The sequence below is a fragment of the Barbus barbus genome, assembly GCF_936440315.1.
Source record: "Barbus barbus genome assembly, chromosome: 35".
Classification (NCBI taxonomy): Eukaryota; Metazoa; Chordata; class Actinopteri; order Cypriniformes; family Cyprinidae; genus Barbus; species Barbus barbus.
The window spans coordinates 2,800,019-2,821,431 of record NC_136763.1 but is presented as its reverse complement, the minus strand read 5'-3'; the positions used below and the strand labels follow the sequence as shown (position 1 = coordinate 2,821,431).

The following is a 21,413-nucleotide window of genomic DNA, read 5'->3' as shown; positions in this document are numbered from 1 at the left end:
GGTCGATATCGATAATTATTGATATTTTTTTTTAAGGTGGTACATCAAGTTCGTGGTATTACCAGTCTTGGCGGGGACGATGGTCTTGCATAATTTGCAGACGACATTTGGTCTGACTACGGTCAGACTTATAATATCCAAAAAACTGCCGTACTGGCGAGCTGACTTTCTCTTTTATTTACAATTTCCTCGCTCGCTGCGGCACTCATTTTCTTCTTATGAAGAGGAATCCAACAGACCAGCCAGGTCTGGCTGCAGACGTGCACTCTCAGCCGCGCGTGCACACTTAGACACGAGACAACGATATGCGCAACCAAACATGATATTGTTACATGATTGGCTGTTAGCGTGTAACTCCCTACGTTGCTAGGTTACCAGAGAGCGAGTGCCTTTGTTAATGCAACCAAACTTGCTTCGCAGCCTTTGTTTTCTTCCGACGAAGAATAAAAAATATTGAACGTTTTATCGAACACATTTTTTATTGATATCGTTCACGTGTCTATCGCGATACATATCGTTATCGTTTTATCGCCCAGCCCTAGTGTAAACTCTGTAATGTCAAACTGACTTACAATAATTCTACTGGAGCGATGCGTAATCATATTCAATACAGGCACGTATGCGTTAGCTTGGAAGCTAGCCAAAGCCAGAAAAGGTCAATCATGTCATACACTACAACCCGTCGCTACAGTCCACGATCCCATCCGCGCCGTCTATTCCTCTGAACGAAGACCCACTTTGGTGGTGGTGCGGGATTTCCAGGCTCTTTTCGAACAGTCTGCTTGCTTGTAGTTATCTCTCTGTGTGTGCCTGTGACTTCAGTTCCTGCCGAGCTTGTTTTTTTTTTCAAGTGCAGACTCGCCTCTTGTCCCATCTTGCCGATCTGAATAAATAAGCTATGCACTCATTTATGTTGAGTGTATGCTCTTCCTTTTTTTTCTGTTTAACGACCACCTAAAATTAAATGATAACGCGAGGCAAGCATACGGCATTACCGTGAGTTTAGCAGAATTCATTGAGGGATTTGACAGTGTGATTCAAAGATTAAGTATTTCAAGTGTAGGCTGTTATATAGACACATGCAGTTTTTTCTTTTGCCATTTTTTGTGGGTTTCTAGCTTTTAGACTAGTCGACTACAAAACTTCTGTTTAAACGACAGTCAAATTAGTCATAGCGCACATCCCTAATATCTATATATATCTATATCTATATATCTATATATATACACACACACACACACACACACACACACACATACATACATACACACACACATACATACACACATATATATCTTTCAGTTGCCGTTTATTTCATTTCTAATTTCTTTTAGTTAACTATAATAGCCCTGGCACACATCTCATCAAACCCTGACAGCCTTTGGAATATTACATAATATAACATACAGCACTGCCAATAAAAATAAACCAATAGTTGACAACTCATTAAGGCATGAAATTCAGGGCTATTAATCTCAGACATCCTATTTATCAAAACACATATCTGCTGACTGATTCCAGCTGTGTCACTCCACATCAGCTCTCCAGCTGCCAAAGCTGCACTTAAACAGTTTCTTGCACTTAAATGACACAAATAAGCTGTGGGTTCAAAAGGTCAGCGGTGATACCTGTGGACTTTGAGCTCTAGAAAGAAACCAGGCAGATACAGAATATGAAATGCTCGGTCACTGGGACTTTGTGAAATAAGTCTAACCGAATGGAGTCTGGAGAAATGGAGCAAACCACCTGATAAAGCATAAACCATGAGGAACTAGAAAAACACGCATAATGATGCCCCTTAATCCAACAAAACATTCTGACCAAACATGACAAAGACTTTCCAAAACATCAATCCATAAACTTTGCTAAATAAAATTAGCATAAATATACATTTGAACATAATATTGAAGACTTTACACAACTTTTTGCCCAATAAAATGCTTTGACATTATGCATTTCTATGAGTTTCTCAAGCATTTTTAACTTCCATAGTATTGCCAGATTTTCCATGACTACAGATTAGGGTGAGAAGGATGAGCCCCTTTTGAAAGGACAAACCCTTTAAAAATGTGTCCTGCATAAACTTCCTGTTGGAGCAGGACATACAACAACAGAGGAAAGGACAATGCATTCATGGAGCTTAAATAAAATAAAATTAAATTCAAATGAACTAAAATAATAATAAAATAAACAATAAAAATAATAAAAAATAGCCAAATTAAAGTAATAATAAAATAAAAATATAATATAATTAAAATAAACATGAAAAAGTCAAACGAAATTTAATTATAAAATAAAACAAAATAAAAAAATAAGAGAAAAAAAACTATTGTTAAATCATTAATATAAATCATAAGAAAACAATAAAAATCTGCATGCCATTAATGTTATGGCCCTGGTCAAACACACAAATTATTGATTTTAAGTATATTAACTGTTAAATAACCAGCCTCAAACCTATATTAAACTACTGTTATCCAGATGAGTGAATTGTAAAACACAGAGAGAAATGAGGAGTAAAGATAGTTCAGGCCTCAACACACCCATATAAAAACTTCCTGCTGGATACAATTAACATTTCAAGCATTTTTTCCCACTTTTACTGCGTCAAGCCTGCCGATCGCTTTTTTTGGAAAAGTCTTGTTACCTGAAGAGTAGGAAAAGCAGACTTTATAGTGCGACATCCATCAGTGGGTCGTCACTTCCATGTCTGTGATCTTGAGATTTTTCTTTCAGGCACTTAGCAGAAGCACATGCGGTCATGTTCTCTTTAGCAGCTCGATAACATGGCTGGATCCTCGTCGCTTATGTATAATCAAAACAGTCTGACAACATCCACGCCTCTAACAGCGGTCAAAGTTCAAGAGCTCGTCATGTGACAGTTCCAGACTCTTCTGAAATAAAACACTCCAAAGTCCCTCAGAGTTCCAAACTCATCTGAAGGGCTTTCAAAATTTCATACGCAGTGAAACTCAGGCGGGACAATAGTAGCAGAACCTGATCCTCTGGCTGTCTGCCGCTATGGCATCGGCTCAGTAACTTGTGCAAAGAAACAAAGCCGACGGGTTGGAGAGCATTCCAGCAGACATGGGGGAAGTTAGCACTCGAGGGACGTTCATAATGGTGACCCACAAAAATCCTTATAAATATGGCATATCACATGTAACACAGACAGAGGCTATGTTTGGAATAGCATACTACCATACTAATATTTGTTTAGTATGTTTAACATACAAATTTGCATATTATACACAGTATGCAAGAAATAAGCTCAAGACATTTTTACTCGGCATGGATTAATCTAACAGCCTATAATGCAATCACACAGCAGAAATAAATGTGATGACAGCCAGCTAGTGGCTAATAATTCTGCATGTCTAGTGCAAACACAAGTGACACTTATGGTGTTTCAGAATCTGCATCGCAATGAGACATGAACACACAAACTTCATCTCCAGAGCTGCTCCAAAAGACTGAAACCGTTTCCATTTGAGAAAATCTAGTCAAATACATACAGAAACTCAAAGATCTTCACAATAATCAGGGTTTTTCCTGCATTGAAAACTTTTTGGCGGCCGCCAGAACAAATTTTTGTCCCGCCAAAGCCGTATTTGATCGGTTCATGTGATTTATCCGATGGCTCAAAGCACTTACTGTTTGTCTGGGACGCATTCCAGACGAAACTGGACAAGTGTAAATGCATCTGCTTGTTGAAACCACATGTGTACATTTTACTCCTCCCAAAATGTTAAAAAAACAAACGTGTGAGAGCGTGTTATAGGCTATATTAGGGATGCTCTGCTCGATCGGCATCGGCCGATAATCACATTTTATGACTCAATCTGTACTCAGACATTTGGCCAATCTCATGAACCGATCGCAATTTGATGACGTCAACGCCTGACGACGTATATGATGCGTTGGGACATATGCTGCAGTCATCGCCGGTGTAGAAATGCTATGAAGTTATGAGAAACAATGAAAAATTTGCTATATGTCGTGTATGTTTTGCATGATATGATGAATGGATGGTTCATTTTTTAACAGTGACCTTAGAGCTGATCTGTGCATCACTGCACACATCTGCGGAGCACAGGCTTTACGGCTCCACGGGCACGTATTTTTAAAAAATGTAGTTAATATTGCATCATTTATGATTTATTTTATCCACCCGTGACCCACCGCAAATAATCAGAACGCATTTTTTTATTACCAACCCGCGGATTATCCGCAGAGCCCGTGAATAACCGTGATCAAACTACTCCGTTTTGTTCTTTCAGTAGTTTAAATGTTTTAATTTCTTTTTTCCTCTTCAGTCTTATATTGGACAGCATTAAACCTTATCAGTTACATCAGACTTCTCCATATTGGAGTGTAAAAAAGGGGAAATCGTGGCCTAATGGTTAGAGTCGGCCTTGTAATCCAAAGGTTGCGGGTTCGAGTCCCCGGCCGGCAGGGATTGTAGGTGGGGGGAGTGAATGTCCAGCGCTCTCTCCACCCTCAATACCACGACTGAGGTGCCCTTGAGCAAGGCACCGAACCCCCAACTGCTCCCCGGGCGCCGCAGCATAAATGGCTGCCCACTGCTTCACGGTGTGTGTGTGTTCACTGCTGTGTGTGTGTGTGTTCACTGCTGTGTGTGTGTGTGTTCACTGCTGTGTGTGTGCACATTGGATGGGTTAAATGCAGAGCACGAATTGGCTGAATGTCATGTCACGTAAATGTTTCTATTTGTTTTGTCCTCTCTCTAACATTGGATAATCAAAATGTTCTCATCTTGAGCAAAAAAGACATAAGTTTCAAAGTTTAAATTCCAACCTAGCCATCTAACAACAATTATATATATATATATTCTTAGCCGACAGATTATTAATGCTAAATGTAGATCAGAAACGTCTTACATCTGGTTTGAGTTGTAGGTTATAGATGGAGAAATATAGTAAGAAAAATAACTATATTTGCAGCATTGTTTTTTTTTTCTGCTGTATTTTAGTGAAAGTAATCTATCATTTTGCCTCTCACCGTGTTTCTGTTGTTGTTAAAATAACCGCAGCAACTCTTGAACTTGGCACCGGTGCGCGTCCGGAGAAAGAGAGAAAGCGGACGGAGCTGAAAGGGCTTGAATAAAGCGCGTTTAAATTTAGATAAAAATACGAGGATATAGCGCTGAAAGATATTTACCATAAACGACCCTGAGCGCTTATGTGATCCGCTCCGCTGTTTTGATGCGCTGCTCACTGTATGGTGCTGCTGTTACGGCTCGTGGCCCGGATGGATGCCAGGGTGCGGATGCACTTAGCTATAGAAGTATTTAAAGATAAAAGACTCGAGTTGCTTTTAAATTATTCACAAGTCCTTTTCCTCTAGTCGAGTAAAGTCTGGAGTCATTTCAGGTCAAGTCAAGTCTGAAAAATGCGACTCGAGTCCAAGTCACTAACTCGAGTGCCCATCTCTGCCTTGGGTTGCATCAGACACATTTTGTTTGCATTTATTTTTGTCTTATATTAAGTGTCCTGATATACATACTGTTATACATAAAGACGATTTTAAAGGAATAATAAAATGTTCACTGTATAAGGAATAATTTTGTGATTATTTATATAACATTATTACATAACGTTTGAAGCATCAGAATAGGCATCGGTATCGGCCGATCATCATGACAAGAAATAGGTACTCGGTATCGGCTGCAAAAATCCTGATCGGAGCATCCCTAGGCTATATGACATGTAATAGTCAGATATGACAGTGCTAATGCTACACGCATGGCCACGGATACAGCCAGCAAGCCGACGCGCAAGAAACTGAAGGTAAAGTAACTTATTTTTCCACTGCTGATGTCGCTCTCTCCTGTTGCGATCTTCAATCTTGTTATTGGCTGATGATGAATAAAATGCAGCGCACTATTGATTTCTTTGACGTGATTGTGCGGAAGGCCTAATTCAAGATCGGATTTATATCCGTTTTTTATGTGGCCAAAAGTAACAAATCAGATGGATTTCCGATCTGACAAAAATAAAGTGTCCAGGTGTAAACAAGCCCTAACTGTCTTTCCACTCCCTCCCTCAAAATCAACTGACAGGATAGTAAAAGGTCAGAAGAGTGAATCAATGTTTCATGCGGTGCATTCTGAGAATTTGTTTTATTTTTTTTACTGAATTACCATTGTTGTGAATTGTGTAAAAAAAAGAAAAAAAAAAAAAGTTTCTTTATCTTCTGACAAGCGTTCCGCACATGCAACTAACATAAAACACACTTTCAATAAAAGAAAAAGATTTAACCTTAATTACAATAATAATAAAATATTTAGCCTTAATAATCCACAGTAGCCTAATTTCAGGTTATTTATGACAATGTGTAGTTAAAGGCCCGGTTTCACAGACAGGATTAGGCCATAGTTCAATTAGGACATTTAAGCAATTTTTATAAACATGCTTAGAAAAAAACATTACTGGGGTGCATCTTGAGACAAAACAAAGGCACTGATATATTTTAAGATCAGTCAGTGCAAGTTTATTTCAGTTGAAACAGCTCAGACTTACATTTTTGTCTAGGACTAGGCTTCAGCCTTGTCTGTGAAACCGGGGGAAAATCATTTACTTTAGACTGAGTGAGGTGAAACCAGCCACAAAGCAATTTGTTAGCCAGCTGCTAATTTTATTCAGCTGTATGGTAGAAAATTAGACTACTAGTTAAATATAAACTTTTAATTGCTACTTTTAAATGCTTTTTACATATTGATATAATTATAATTGTGAGGGCTAGCAAAGAAGGATCCTATTTTAGAAACTTACTTATTATATGACCTGACAGTGGCTATTTTTTCTTACATGAATAAATATAATAAAAAAAACAAAAATCACACACCGTTTCTTTGCATTTATTTTAGTAATGGTCAGTATTGGGTTTGCAGATCACGTGGGGAGGGTACTTTTTACTGTGGATGTCTGTGGATGACCATCAGCCACCACCGAAGACCTTTTTTGACCCAGGAAAAACCCTGAATAATCCATAAAAATATTCATATACAGAAATATTACTATTGGACACTAAAAAGTACTTCAAATTAATAATAATATTAATATTATTTGTAAGGCATATCACACAGCTAAGATATATATTTTTATTCATGTTTTAATTTGTACAGTTCTTCAGCATCTTATTTGACAAACAAATAAAAATACAATGTTTTGTTGTAAATTATATTTACATTTTAAAAGATTAAATCGTTAATCTTTTAAAATTGTTTAGGATTGATTATTTTCATTAGACAGTATTTTTGATGATAAATCTGAAATAAAAAAAAACACAGAATCCAGAAAAAAATTACATGTAAAACAATTTAAGGAAAAATTAAATGGATTTCATGGGTCGCTAAATTAATAAAGTAGCTACTCTGTGGAGTTTACTTGTGAACAAGAAAGTTATGTTTACATTCATCTACAGGTGGAAGGCTTTTCATGATAAATATCCATATCATATAACAATGGAAGACAGACAGACAGAGATGAATGTGTATAGCCTACTAAAAAATAACTAGGCATAATTCTATTTCTAATTCTTTAAATTGAAGTTCAGAACATTCAGGATAGCAGCATCTCCCACTAGAGCATTGATGGGCTTCAGGCTCAGTGTTTTGTGAGTGTGTGTTTATGTAAGAGAGAGATGAGTCACAGTAACTCTCCTGTTCCAAGCCTGCAGCCACACACACACCATTGTTTGAGGTGGTTGTTCCAATATGGCAGTCATGGGCTCACTGATAATTCATGAAGACTTGCAGATATCAACAAAGGCCAAAGCAAACGCTCTGAACTGGATCGAGAAGTATTTTATTTAAAACAACTCATCAAACCAATTACGGTGACATTTTTCAATTATTGGCTCTGGCAAAGCAAACTACATTATCAACCACAGTTTGTTTATACATTTCTACAAAAAAAAAAAATAATAATAATAATAATAACAAGAGACTCACCCAGATCCATAGCACCACATATCTAGCTCATGATGAAATAACCCTACCAATCCTTCAGTCATTAATAAATCAAATCAGTCACATATTAAACTACATGGCCTCAACTGGACTGCACTTTTGTGAATGTCAACTACAGCCACTCAGAACATATCTGATGTCTAACAAACAGCTAAGAAGAGCAGTTCAGTTATGAAAAAGTGCTAAGATTCACCACTGGCTCATCAATAAAGATTTAGCATATAAAGCAGCTTCCACATCAAGATCACAGTTAAAGAAGATATTACAGAACAGCATTTGCAGAAATTAAACAACTAAGCCACAATGGAACCAATAAAGTGTGATTGGCACATTGGAAATCCACCACATTTCCTATGAGTAAAGTGGAAACAATGTCCCAGTTCTGGTTGTGGTGCTCTGCTGCAATCTGTGATCAATTACAGTGGGAAAGAAATCGAGTTCACCTAATGGAGGAAACGGGACATCTCCATCCAGTGCTTGACTTTCTCGCCCTCCAGATGGAAAATAAAAACAATCAGTAGCGGCCCAGCCCTCGAAGACGATCACATCGCTCTCATTTCCCGTCCCTCAATAAATCTATCCATTCCTACTCACAGAGCAACAAAGCAGATCTATCTCAAAGAGGCTAAATGGACAGCATAAAGTGGAAAGAGTGAAGGCATTTTGCTGAGAAACTCTAAAAGGAGGGGAGATTTCTTAAGCAGATGTCTTTTGTCGACAAGCTGGAAAGAATTTCAGCAGGCTAGTGGGACATAACGCTTTCAGAGAAAACATTTCTCAAGCTGCCTTTTTGACCTTAAACTGCAAGTAAAAGCCCTGACCACAAACGCGTTCAGCAGTCCCTCGAATGCATCTTCTAATAAATAGAAGAGCGCACAGACACATGCCGCTAACACCAAACACGCATCTCCACTGGCCTGGCTGGGCTCCAAAGGCAAGAGCTCAACAACTAGACGCGTGTGGCTTCTATAAATACATCCACAAGCGGGATGTGAACATGCGACTGGGTCAAGAGCTCGGCCAAGGAGCTCCACCACAGTCACGGGACACAACTGATGTTTGCTGAACAGACCAAGCGGATGAGAAAACTGGGAGTGGAGCGAACAGAGATCGGACCATAGGCTTGTGCAACTGCAAATAATTCATATAAAACAAGTAAATAATTTCTGCAGAACGAGCAATATCAACTTAAATATACAATATAAACAAAAATGAATTCATCTGAACAAATAATGTGGGCTAGGAGAAATATATATTAAATATTTCCATTTACATACTTCCCTTTTTACTTATACATTACATACATTTGTGTGTGTGTGTGTGTGTGTGCATACACACACGCTACATTAATAACTTAAAAAATAATTTAATTAAAAAATGTGTTAAAAATGTCATTAAAAAACTAAATAAAATTGAATACAATGTGTATTATATGAATTAAATTATACAAATAAATGAATTTATAATATTTTATATGTGTGAATTAATAATAAATATATTTTAAATGGTATACATTGTATAAATATTATATGTATATATTAAAGTATATCTATACATTAGTACATTAATAAAAGAATTCATATGTGTGTGTGTATAAGTATATTAATATATTTATAATACGAACAGTATACACAAACACACACACACACACACATATGAATACATAAATATTATAAAATACCTAAAATATTGCAAAAAATGTATGTGCTGTGTATTAAATTTTGTATTAAATAAAATTTCAATGTATGATTTAATAATACATTATAATAAAACTACTAACCAGGGCTTGAAAAAGAAAAGAAAAAGTAAATCAGTTCACTCCGAGCAGAATCAATACGTTTTTTTCCGTTCCTGCGTTCCTCTGAATTATTACCGTTCCGAAACCGGTTTGAGTAGAAAAATAACAGTTAATACCGTTATTTTTAAAATTGTCTTTGCCTATAATAATAATAAAGTACAGTGTTTTCTTTACACAAAAAGAAAAAGAAAGAAAAAAAATACAGAAAGAGATGGTATCTTAACCCGCTGCGCTTAGTCACAGCCAATACAGCATCATCTTTTCTAGAATTTTAGATTTCTAAATGTAGGCTACTAAACAAAAGAAAAAAATCTATTAATGCTTTAAAGTCATTAAAGTATTTTTTTAAGATATTTAAAAATGTTTGCTGCAAATTGTAAAAAAAAAACGCTACTTGTATAAAATTGCGTATTGAGAAAAAAAAAAACAAAGGCTAAGCCGCATCACATTTTATTAGGCTATTATTCAGAAATGATGTAGGCTAAAATGCCGGTAAATCAAACATTATAAACACAGTTATTAGTTTCTCTCCACAACAAATCCTCTAAACTTAAGGATATAGCCTATAGGCTATAAAAACATTTGTCATTCCAAAAACAAATTAAAGGTGAAACTGATGCCTACCTCTCTCACTCGGCACGAATCCAAATGTTTCCATATTCTCGACGTATACTAAAATATTATTTATTGGCTTTGACTTTCATCAACTTTCATCATCATCCTTCACATCGGCAATAACAGCACAGTGAGGCGGTAGTCACGCTGAACGCAACAGATTGGACAACGAAGCACTGTAACTTTTTACACATTCCTTTAACTGTATTTTATTTTGATAATGAACTGGCTGCAATGTCGCAAAAATGTGTCTTTGTGCACATGAGGCGCCAGCGCGATATGGCCATACCAACGCTGGTTGGTTATACAGATGCAAGACATCATACAAACCGGTCAAGCTATTGCAAAACAAATAAAACTGTAAAGCTTTTGCAAAATAAAGAAAACTACTTTCTGCCGTCTCGTTTTCCTTTCTGCGAACGTTGGAATGCATCACAATGAACCGTAGGCCTAACTCAGCATAATTATTTTTTCTTTTGTTTTGTTAATCTGTCAATGATTTACGTGAAATATATTTAGTGTATAGGCATATATATTCCTTTTTATGCAAGCCTATAGTTTTCTTGTGTTTTCTCCGTTCACAGAAGCGCCGCAGGAGCGTAATATCTGTTGAATCCATCTTGCACTATCGTCGGATAAACTCTAACGCCGGTGTTCTGACGATTTGTGATACCCTGTCAGATTTTGCTACCTCCCATTAGGGGTGTGCGATATATATCGTCTGCGATAATATCGTAATTGTTTTAACAATGTGCAATTTAACATTATCGAGTATTTTGCAAAAACCAAACAACCCCTACAGAGTGCACGCATACATTACGTGATGAAGTCTAGACTAGAGTGCGTGCGCATTTAGAGTGTGTTCTTTCACTGCATGATTCAGTCTATGAAAATGCATTAAGAAAGATCACAAAATTAAATATATGGCGGCAGAACATTTATATATTTATATCATTTCATATAGTTAAAAATCACACGAAGAATGCCATTTTTTCTTCAAAAATCAGCATGATTACAAATGTGATATTGATTTTATACAACAGTTCAATAAAAAAATAAGTTCATATTAAGAGACTTACATTTTAGACACCATTTGCCTGTTTTTGCTCTATTTCGCCAACAAAAAATAATTCCAAACAGCTACAGCACTGTTTTGCCTCTCTGAGGAACATGACTGTGTTTCGTTCCTGAATGAATCAACCGTTTAAATGATTCGGTTCAGTCGCAATGACTCGTTTGTTAATAGTGACGTGCTGCCACCAGCTGTGATTTAATTTCACATTTAAAGTATCTTTTCATTTTTGATCAATGTTTAAAATATCAAAACATTATGCATTTGTAACTAGGTTAAAGCACTCCATGTCCCTCTGAGCTGCATTAAACAGTGTGTAAATACATCTAAATACCACTTCAGATGCAACTTCTGCAAAGATTCATTTTGTTGATACTGGTTTCATTGGTTTGGTAACAGCCTAAATGTCTTATTATTCTAATTAACTGATTAAATGTAACAATTTGACTCTAAAGATGCACACTTTTAGAAAAAAAAAGTATTTATTAAAGGTAAAAATGTCCATAAAAATTTAAAATCAATTTAATTTAATTTTAATCGATTAATTTCTGTTAACTGATGTGAACTGACCACACAGAATATGAATAATATCAAAAACTGCAGCAGTCCACAGTAGTCAGATATCAGCACAATAACACACTTGGCAAAATATTGTCTGTGACAGTGTTTTAAATCATGGTGCGTGAGGGCGTTTTCGTACGCATTTAGCCAATCAGCGTACACTTACGTCACGGATAGTTCCTAGAACTGTTTTAGACCCTACTCTGAAGTAGGAGCTAATTCAGTTCCTCCAAACTGAGTTCCTGGAACTAAAACCGTTCCTAGTTCCCGCGGTGCGAACACACCAAAAAGTGGGTAGTTCCACAATTAGTTTGGGTACTATAAAAAGGTTCCTGCGGTGCGAAAGGCCCAATAGATACACGTCTTCTTCCAGGCAGTTTCGTAACATTTTATGTTGATTGGAAATTCTTAATTTTTGCCCTGATGGTGGAAATGGGGATTTTCACTGCTCTAGCTCTTTTCTTAAAGCCACGTCACTAATTTGTGAAGCTCAATTATCTTTTGCTGCACATCAGAAATACATTCTTTGGTTTTTCTCATTGTGATGGATGATTAAGGGAATTTGGGCTTTGTTTTCCCTCCTATTTATATTTCTGTGAAACAGGAAGCCATGGCTGGATAATTTCATGTTCATAATCACCCTGGAGTGCTCAAAATTGTAAATACGAATGGGAATATACTTCAGAGATATTTTACTCAAAAGAATTTCTAGGGGTACCAATAATTGTGTCCAACATGTATTTGAGAAAAACATTTCATATTGATATTTCCCCCCATTTTAAAATCTTATAATCCAATGAAAGGTTAGATTTTTGTGAATTTTTAAAATAAAAGATCAAAAGTATTAATGCAGATTAATTTTCACAACCTTCTTTGATCATATTTACCAAGGGTGCCAATAATTCTGACCACGACTGTATATGTATGCATGTATGTATATATGTATATATAAATAAATAAATAAATAAATAAGTGTATGCGTGTATACATAAGTTAATTTATTAATTTTATACAAAATACTTTAATACATTTTATAAATGTGCTTTTTATTAATATTATTTGATAAAATATTATAATAAATATTAATACATTTCCAAAATAATTATACAGGCCATTTAAAAAAAAAAAAAGCTCACTAGCTGATCCAACTAACGGACTAGTCAATTATTAAACAAGCAGTCAACAATCCCTGAGCCATCCCTAACAGAGAGGGGTTAGAGTAAAGAAATAAGGTTCAGTCATTAATGTGTGGATTTAGAGACACTGGCTGCCGGCAGCTGAGACTCAAGGTGTGTGGTCCCTCATCCCTGCCAGTGTTTATGGAGCTCTCTGGCATTTCCTCGTGCTCGCATTAAGCGTCAGCTTTATTCAGCGAGCACTTCCACGTTAAACGAGGAGAGCCATAAAAATCTTTTAAAGCCCCAAAAATGGCACAGATGCCCACAGAACACACCATGTTTCCACGTGAGTTGGTTTAACAGGTCCTGCCAGCAACAAAGGGTGCAGGGAAGCATTCGGCGCAAGAGCAATCTGCTTCACGGATGCCTTCCGTTAAACGATTTTTATAGCCGGTGATGCATGCACTGTCAAACATAGCATTCATATGGTGGTAGGAAATCCCCTCCGTCAACAAGACCATCAATATCCCTCTTCATGAATATAATAAACACCAGCCGTGCCAAGCATCAGATTACTAAATACACGACCGCTTGGCTCTGAACCCGGGATGGCACTTCAATACTGGTACGCTATAGAGCCTTTTAACTAAATGAAGAGAATGCGGGTGAACTGTCAAGTTGGTGCACTTGGCTGACATTTACCTAGATGGCAATGTAATGAAAGCTGTCTGGATTTGGTGACACTCAGACTAATGCTGTAGAAACGGAGCAGATGGAGGCGGATGAGACCCGCGAGACCCCTATGGTGCCTGCGCTCATCTCTCGTCTTAGACAGTCTGCTGTTTGCACGGCATCACCAAAATCCAATCAAAAATCAATAACTGCCTGGGGCTCAGTGAATCATGCACAAAATGTAATTGAGGCCTTTGGGCCATGAAAAAATAAAAGCTATCATTGAAATCTGATGAACAATGTGGGAATCACTGCCATCACAGTTGAAAAGAATATTGTGTGTTAAAGCAGTGCACATTTAGATTTACTGATACAATATTGTAGTTTTTGTTAATATTTTCAATTATACTTTATTTTTATATTTGGTCTTAATTTTTTGTTAAAATTTTTGTCATTTTGTTGCATGTTTTATATATATTTTTATATAGTTTACAAAGTTTTTTAGTCTATATAAATGTTTCTTTATTTCAGTTTTAGTAATTTTAGTACTTTAAAGTAAACTAATTAAATTATTTTTGTAATTTATTTTATTTTTTTTTAAGCTATAATAATACTGGGTTAAATACAATTTGAGCATCACTCGACAACCACAGAAAATAATATAAACTAATTTTTTTAGTTTATAAAAGCTGAACTAAGTAAAACAACATTACAGACATTTATGTGCATTTACACATATTTTTGTTAATTTTTACAACCTAGGTGACTGTTTTCTGTAAATTATTATTTGATTCCATCTGGAATATTCTGCAAAATCAAAAGGCTTTGCCTACATGGCAAAAAAGCACAGAGCATCCTTGTGACATAAAACGTGTAAATACGCAATGTGCAATTGCTAAATAACCGAGAAAATAATCACAAATAAAGGAAATGATACAACGTCGGAACAAAAACCAGCATAAAAGCAAAGATCTGATCCTCCACTAATTCCCGTCATACAACATTTGGTCACTAACAGTCAAACTAACAGTCCACATGTCATTTCCTCTGAACAAGCACAGGCAAATGTTGTTTTGGTCAAGTGAATCAGTGGAATCAGCAGCTGTAAGCCTCAGCTCTCAGAGATTTTATCACATTATGTGCATGTTTTTATAAGTGATAAAGCTTGTAAGCATGAGTTACCTTATATTATATCTCACCAGGTTGAGCAAAGAATTGATAGAAGCTTTTTCCAAGATTAAACCGCGAAAAATAATTTTTTAAACAGGACTTACTCTGATCGCTGCCGAGCTTCCATGCCATCTGGTAAGAAGAGCTTGATGGTTGACACTATACAGCCATGAGTGACTAAAACAACAAGAGAAACATAAATTAAGGATGACAACAGTGGTTACACAAAATAGCATTATTTTCATAAGAAGAATTTAAACAGAGCTACAGGTTATCCTAAGCATAAACAGGTCATAATGTACTAATATAAGGCTGCCTAAGATGCCTTGATCATCAAAAATATCCAGGGACTGATAAGAATTCTTGACGTTCTGATGAGACGCAGCCAACTTGTGCCACAACAACACAAAAGACTTAAACGCACAACACCCAAATGTGACCGGAACCAAGTTTCCAAAGAAAACTGGAACCTAATTTCAATACCTCAAGTTAAAATGCAGGTTTTCATGTTCATGTGTACTTTCGCTTTGTTGTGAAGTAAAGGGTAAGTTACTTTGCATTTGTATCTGATTGTGAAAGCGTCCCATTGCATGAGTTACAACACATCCAGAGCAGGAACCAGCCAGCGGTCTTGGGTTTCAAAAGCCTTCTCTGCATTACAGCATCTTTAAAAAATGTAGTATGCAACGGCTGCATTTGTGTGAACGTGATTCTAGACCCATAACACAAAATATTTAAACATGCAATAGTGTCTTATATTACAATAACAAAAACGAGGGTCCCAAATTAACACTCATCAGCACCAAAAATATTAACAAATGGTTTAATTCAATCTGTAAGAATGACATTATGTAAGTGGCATTATTTTATAAATATACATATATATATATATATATATATAAAACTCATTATACATATGGCCCAGCCAGACCAGTGGAGATGCATGTTTGGGGTTAGCGGCATGTGTCTGTGTACTCTCTGTATATTCTGTGTATTTTTATTTATAACAATTATTATAATATATTTAAGATTTTTTACATTTATATATTTAATATTTATTAAATATAATATTTCAATTATTTTTTAAATAATTTAATTGATTTATAAAAAATAGTATATTTATATTAAATATTCAATATATTGTGTATTTTTTATATGTATGAAGCAGTTAAAATACAGTATTTAATATTATATATGTATAAAAAATATTGTAGCACATATACATAACATTAAATATGAATATATATATTGATTAAAAAATATATTGATTTAAATGATCAAAATCAACACATATAAACAAATATAAAAAATACAAATTATGTAGAGTTTTATATCCAGAAAGGAAAATTTATATTTACACATCCACACCTGAATTACAGACAAACACAAAGATGGATCATGTTTCATTATTGCGGCCAACACTGACAGGCTTTCCTCACCTTTCCGGGTGTTCTCCGTCACATCCACCCCAAACTGAATGATGTCACCGGAGAGCACCTCACAGGGAGGGCTCTCCTCCGACCCTCGGCTCAGACGCTGGCTGTTGATGAAGGTGCCATTGCTGCTTTTGGTGTCCTGGAGATAGAACTGTGAAGAGAGGAGAGGCGGAAAGATCACCGATGTGTCAAATACAGCACTACAATGAAGAGTGCAAAACAAAAGGCAGAGATGGTTAAAAAGAGGAAGTACTCAAGATAAACTTGCAATGACCAAGAGGAGAAACAATCAGACTATATTTAAAGAAGTTTATAGTGGTTGACAGTTTCATTGTTACTAGGGATGCACCGATACCGATACTGGTATCGGGTCGATACTGAGCTCATGTACTCGTACTCGTATTCGTTAAAATGCCCCGATACTAAACGCCGATACCACGCATGTGATCAGTGCCATATTCAGACAAAGAAACACCAACAACAGAAAAACAGACAGCAGAATGTAGTTATTAGAGATTAAGGATGTCTAAAAATGTACATGCAATGAATATAATGTTAAACATTCAGTATTAATGCCTGTATAGCTGATGTGAGCAAGCTGATAAGCAAAACACGCTGAGTGGATCCAGCGCGCGGCGGCGCAGATGCGCGAGCTTGTCGAGTAAATATCCCTTTCTCACAGATATCACTGGAAAGTTTATACTTCGGTCGGAAATGTCAAAAACGAGTAAGTAAAACAATGTACAAGTTACTTGACAGTAGGGAGAGAGAGATAGAGCGTGCGTGCACTTCTGTGGTGTGATCTTTATTGATGTTCGCTCAGCACGCATCATTTGAATTAAAACTAAATCGTAAATATATGACAACATATAGGGGCATTCATTCACTTTAAACATAACTTATTTTTAACCTTAAGCATTGAACACGAGTGAAACACAAGTGAAACTATCAGCCTGTGTGAAATGCACTAGGCTGTTCTGTACTGTCCCTTTCATCTGCTCCGGTACACATAAGTGCGCGCGCTGTGCGTGTTTTCCTTGCTTCATGCGTGTTTCTGCAATTATATGGCTTTGAAATCTAAATGTTTCAGATGAAAAAAAATAAAAAATTCTATATCTGAAAATGATTGATTTATAACGAGTGGTTCCCTGCATAATTACAGCAAAAAGCGTGGTTACAGCACTGAGCCGCTGCAATGGAGCAGCTCTAATGCTATTTAAGATGATGTACCATAGAGCAAATAAATAAATAAAAAATTAACCGTGAAAGTAACAAAAAAATTGTAAATTACATTTTAATGGGCATAATTAAGTGTGAAAAATAACCGAAGGATATACAGTCAAACCAAAAATTATTCAGAGACCAGATATAATTTTTATTTTTTTTACTAGTGGGTGCAGGACACTATAGTTAATTTAAGTAACTGAGGATAGCAAAATAAAGTAAACTGTGACAAATTATACCCCAAAATTCTTCATACAGTGGACTACCAGTAAAATTGATACAAAAGTGAGACCAAAAATTATTCAGACAAAAATTGAAATTCAGGCTTTCATGAACCTGGTTGACAGCATGCCCAGGAGACTACAGGCTGCCATTAAGGCTAAGGGTGGCCCGACAAAGTATTGATAGTTGTGTAAATATTGTCATACCAACAGCTGTCTGAATAATTTTGATTGATTGATAGAAAGGTATTATCAAGCTAAATTTGTTCTGACACAGTTTAACTTGGAGTTCTTGTAATATTTTATTAGCATTTTCTAAACTATAGCGAATAAAATGTGAGAAATGTTGAAGGTGTCTGAATAAATTTTGGTTTGACAGTATCTATTTGATAAATGAAGTTAATCAACTAACATTTTACATACTCATTTGTTTTCTTTACCCAATATTAAAAAAATGTAAAAATACAATAAAAATATCGGTATCGGTACTCGGTATCGGCAAAAATTAAAGTATCGGGCGAGTACTGGAAAAAGTGGTATCGGTGCATCCCTAATTGTTACAATACAGGTTATAACACATTCTTAATGCAGTAGTGAAACATAAAAAGCCTATAATTTAACTAGACTGGTAACATTATACACTCATTTCAGCTTGTTATTGTTTAAAAAAAAAAAAATTATTATTTAATTAAAATGAAGCCAATATAAAAATTAAATACAAATATTAGATGGAAAAACTCATCAAATGTTGCTTCAAAAATGTTGCCTTCACTATACATAAATATATAAAAGAAAATAAAAAATAAAAAGACAAAAGCACGAAAGTGAAACTAAAATGAACACTGAAAACAAAAATAAAAGATAACGCAAAATATTAAAAAGTACCAAAAAATTATAACTGTTGCCGTTAACTGAAATAAGTTGAAGTACAGAAATTGCAACAAAAAAAAATAAACAAAAACAAAAAACAGTATTCATAAATAAATTGTAATAAGCAAAAAAAAAAGGACAAAAGCACAATAAAATTACTAAAATTTTAATTAAAATGAAGACTGAAAATATAAACAATTGCTCATTCAAAATATTACTAAAAGTACATAACAGAACTGTTGTCTTTAACTGAAAAGTTCAAGTGCTAAAATTACTCAAACTTAAATTAATGCTTTAAAGAAGTATTCAAAAAAATATATAATTACAAAAGTACCAAGTAAAATTAATAAAACTTAAATTAAAATAAAAACTACAATAAAAAAATATTAATAAATACTAGTAAATAAATAATGTTAAAATAAAACCAGCACCCATCTGACATATGTATTGGCCTACTACTGTGATCAAACATCCCTAATTAAATGTTATCTGACCGAAAGTCAATCAAAAGCAACCTCTATTCATACAAGTTACAGATAAAAATTAGTTTTGGCCGCTTAAAATAACCAATACTGTCCTTAAGTGTTGACCAGGCAAGCTCTCAAAATCACATTGATACTAACAAACAGCCATCAAGGGCGCCAGAGAACTGGCTTTGGAGCGTCATGAATTGTAATTGTTTCGTGTACTCTGTTGAACTCCCTTCATTCAAAATGAATGCTGCTGAATTTCCTCTCTTGGATGGATGAATGGACTCACTGTCAAACACGACTACAGTATGAGTGACATTCATTATTTCCGCCCAACGCAGCATCCCACATCACGCGTCACATGTGGGCTTCGCTGCTAACAGGTTCATCAGGTTAAGCCACAGGATGAACGCTGTCTCCTTCAATATAATGAAATCAAGGTTATGACTTGATAAGATCCACCCTGACTTTGAGGTGTTTAACATCCATTTTAATTTGCATTATGCAACTAATTGGCCATATGATCCAGCAGGAGTCAAGCGCCATCACATCCTTCATCATAGCGGGAGTGAAATGTGATGTCTGTGTTTGTCTTACGTGTATTTTGGCATGGAGACTGCATGACATTGGTGATGCATCTGTTCATAAGCAACCAGAGATTAGCTCATGTGCATCTTAATGAAAGCCAAGCAACAGAAACGAAATGCAGAACTGCCTCTGGTTCACGGTTTGATATGTCACATATAGCTGGATGCTACATATGGTCCTTCTACTTTTCTAAGTGACTTTAAAAACACAGAACTAGTAAGTGTACAAGCAAATGAGAAAGAATGGAGAAGCACAAATGACATACTATATTCCCTCCTATTTCCTCTTGCTAACGGTTGTGCTGAGTGCTGACTGTATTCTGAGGTTATTGTGGTCACAGATCTCTTATGTTTTACGTTTGTTCAATTTTCTAAAAGCCAATAATGATAATGTCACTTGTGCATAAGCAGGAACTGAGTAAAAATGAGATTAATGAAACTTGATAGGCAGCACTACATGACAGCAACATATAAGCAACACAAATATTAACATTTATACTTCAATTAGATGTTAACTAACAATATCTACTGATATGTTAAGAATTATTTAATAAACATTCAAATACAGGCACTATTTAAAAAATACATATGAATTAGATATGCAGGGAAACATTTTTGATAGTGAAACCCCTTTGACATTAAATATTTTCTTCAAATAGATCCTGAAATAAATCAACTAATATTTCAATAATTTAACACCACTTTCACGTTCAGGCATCTCTGATGTCGGTTAACAGTCACATGCAAGAAAACAAAGTATGTAATTTTACAGTATTTTTAATTGCCTTTTTTAAATATTTAAAAATAGTATTTTAAAACTGTATTTTGAAAATGTAATTTTATTTATTTACATAGTGCTGCATTATGTGGTCAGAAAATTATACTTTATCACATATTTTTTAACTGCAATAAACTGAGGCAAAAAGGCCACAAACTTATCAATAATAATAATAAAATTATTTTATTACAAATATTTTTACTCTATAAAAATATAAAAATAATTAAAAAATAATAAGAAATTAGTTTTATCATTTAATTTTACACCAGTTTAAAACAATGTCTGACTAACTTCAATCTACTTTACAACTGTTCTCATTTTTTTTCACTCAGCCTTATTTGGTAGTGTAAAATACTTAATGTGCGATTCCTAAAGTATAATTATAAAGTCAAATGGTAGCAGTTTAGGGAGGAACTTCTGCTCGCCTTCATTTATCAACAGCTGGCGTGTTAAATATTGATTAAATATGCTGGGACACGGCACTAATGCACCTGCATGTGTCACAGCGACTGTCAAGTGGCTACTACACAGGGGGTGAGTGCAATACTGAGAGAGAGAACAAGTGAGCGAGAAAGAGAGAGGGATGATTTTTCTGCCAGGGATTCGCCCCCACATCCCATCGTCAAAGAGCACATTAGCATTCCTAAAGAGATCCGACGCTGCCACCAGCCTGCCTCGAACACAAATCTGACTTCAACTTATTCAGCAGTACATCTCACACAGGTGCCAGTATTCCTGAGATCAGTGTGAAGGTCATCATTCATCCTATAAGAAATCTCTTTATATTCTACCTAACTGAGTCCATGTGCAGACTATTTTGAGTGCAGG

The 21,413-nt window shown here is 35.4% G+C and overlaps 1 protein-coding gene across 9 annotated transcripts in view; it reads right to left on the bottom strand.

Moving 5' to 3' along the window:
* LOC306854859 (sarcolemmal membrane-associated protein-like) overlaps positions 1–21,413 on the bottom strand; it is a 66,518-nt gene that overhangs the window by 29,863 nt on the left and 15,242 nt on the right. For 6 of the 9 annotated variants that reach the window (XM_079393121.1, XM_079393122.1, XM_079393124.1 and 3 more), the window contains exons 2-3: positions 16,439–16,586; positions 15,104–15,176 (exon numbers count right to left, since the gene is read on the bottom strand). In XM_079393121.1, coding sequence (XP_079249247.1) covers positions 15,104–15,176; positions 16,439–16,586 — 221 coding nt within the window. Of the gene's footprint in view, positions 1–671; positions 765–2,647; positions 3,016–15,103; positions 15,177–16,438; positions 16,587–21,413 lie in introns of those variants that run through there. The other 3 variants (XM_079393128.1, XM_079393126.1, XM_079393127.1) reach the window with 3 other exon arrangements.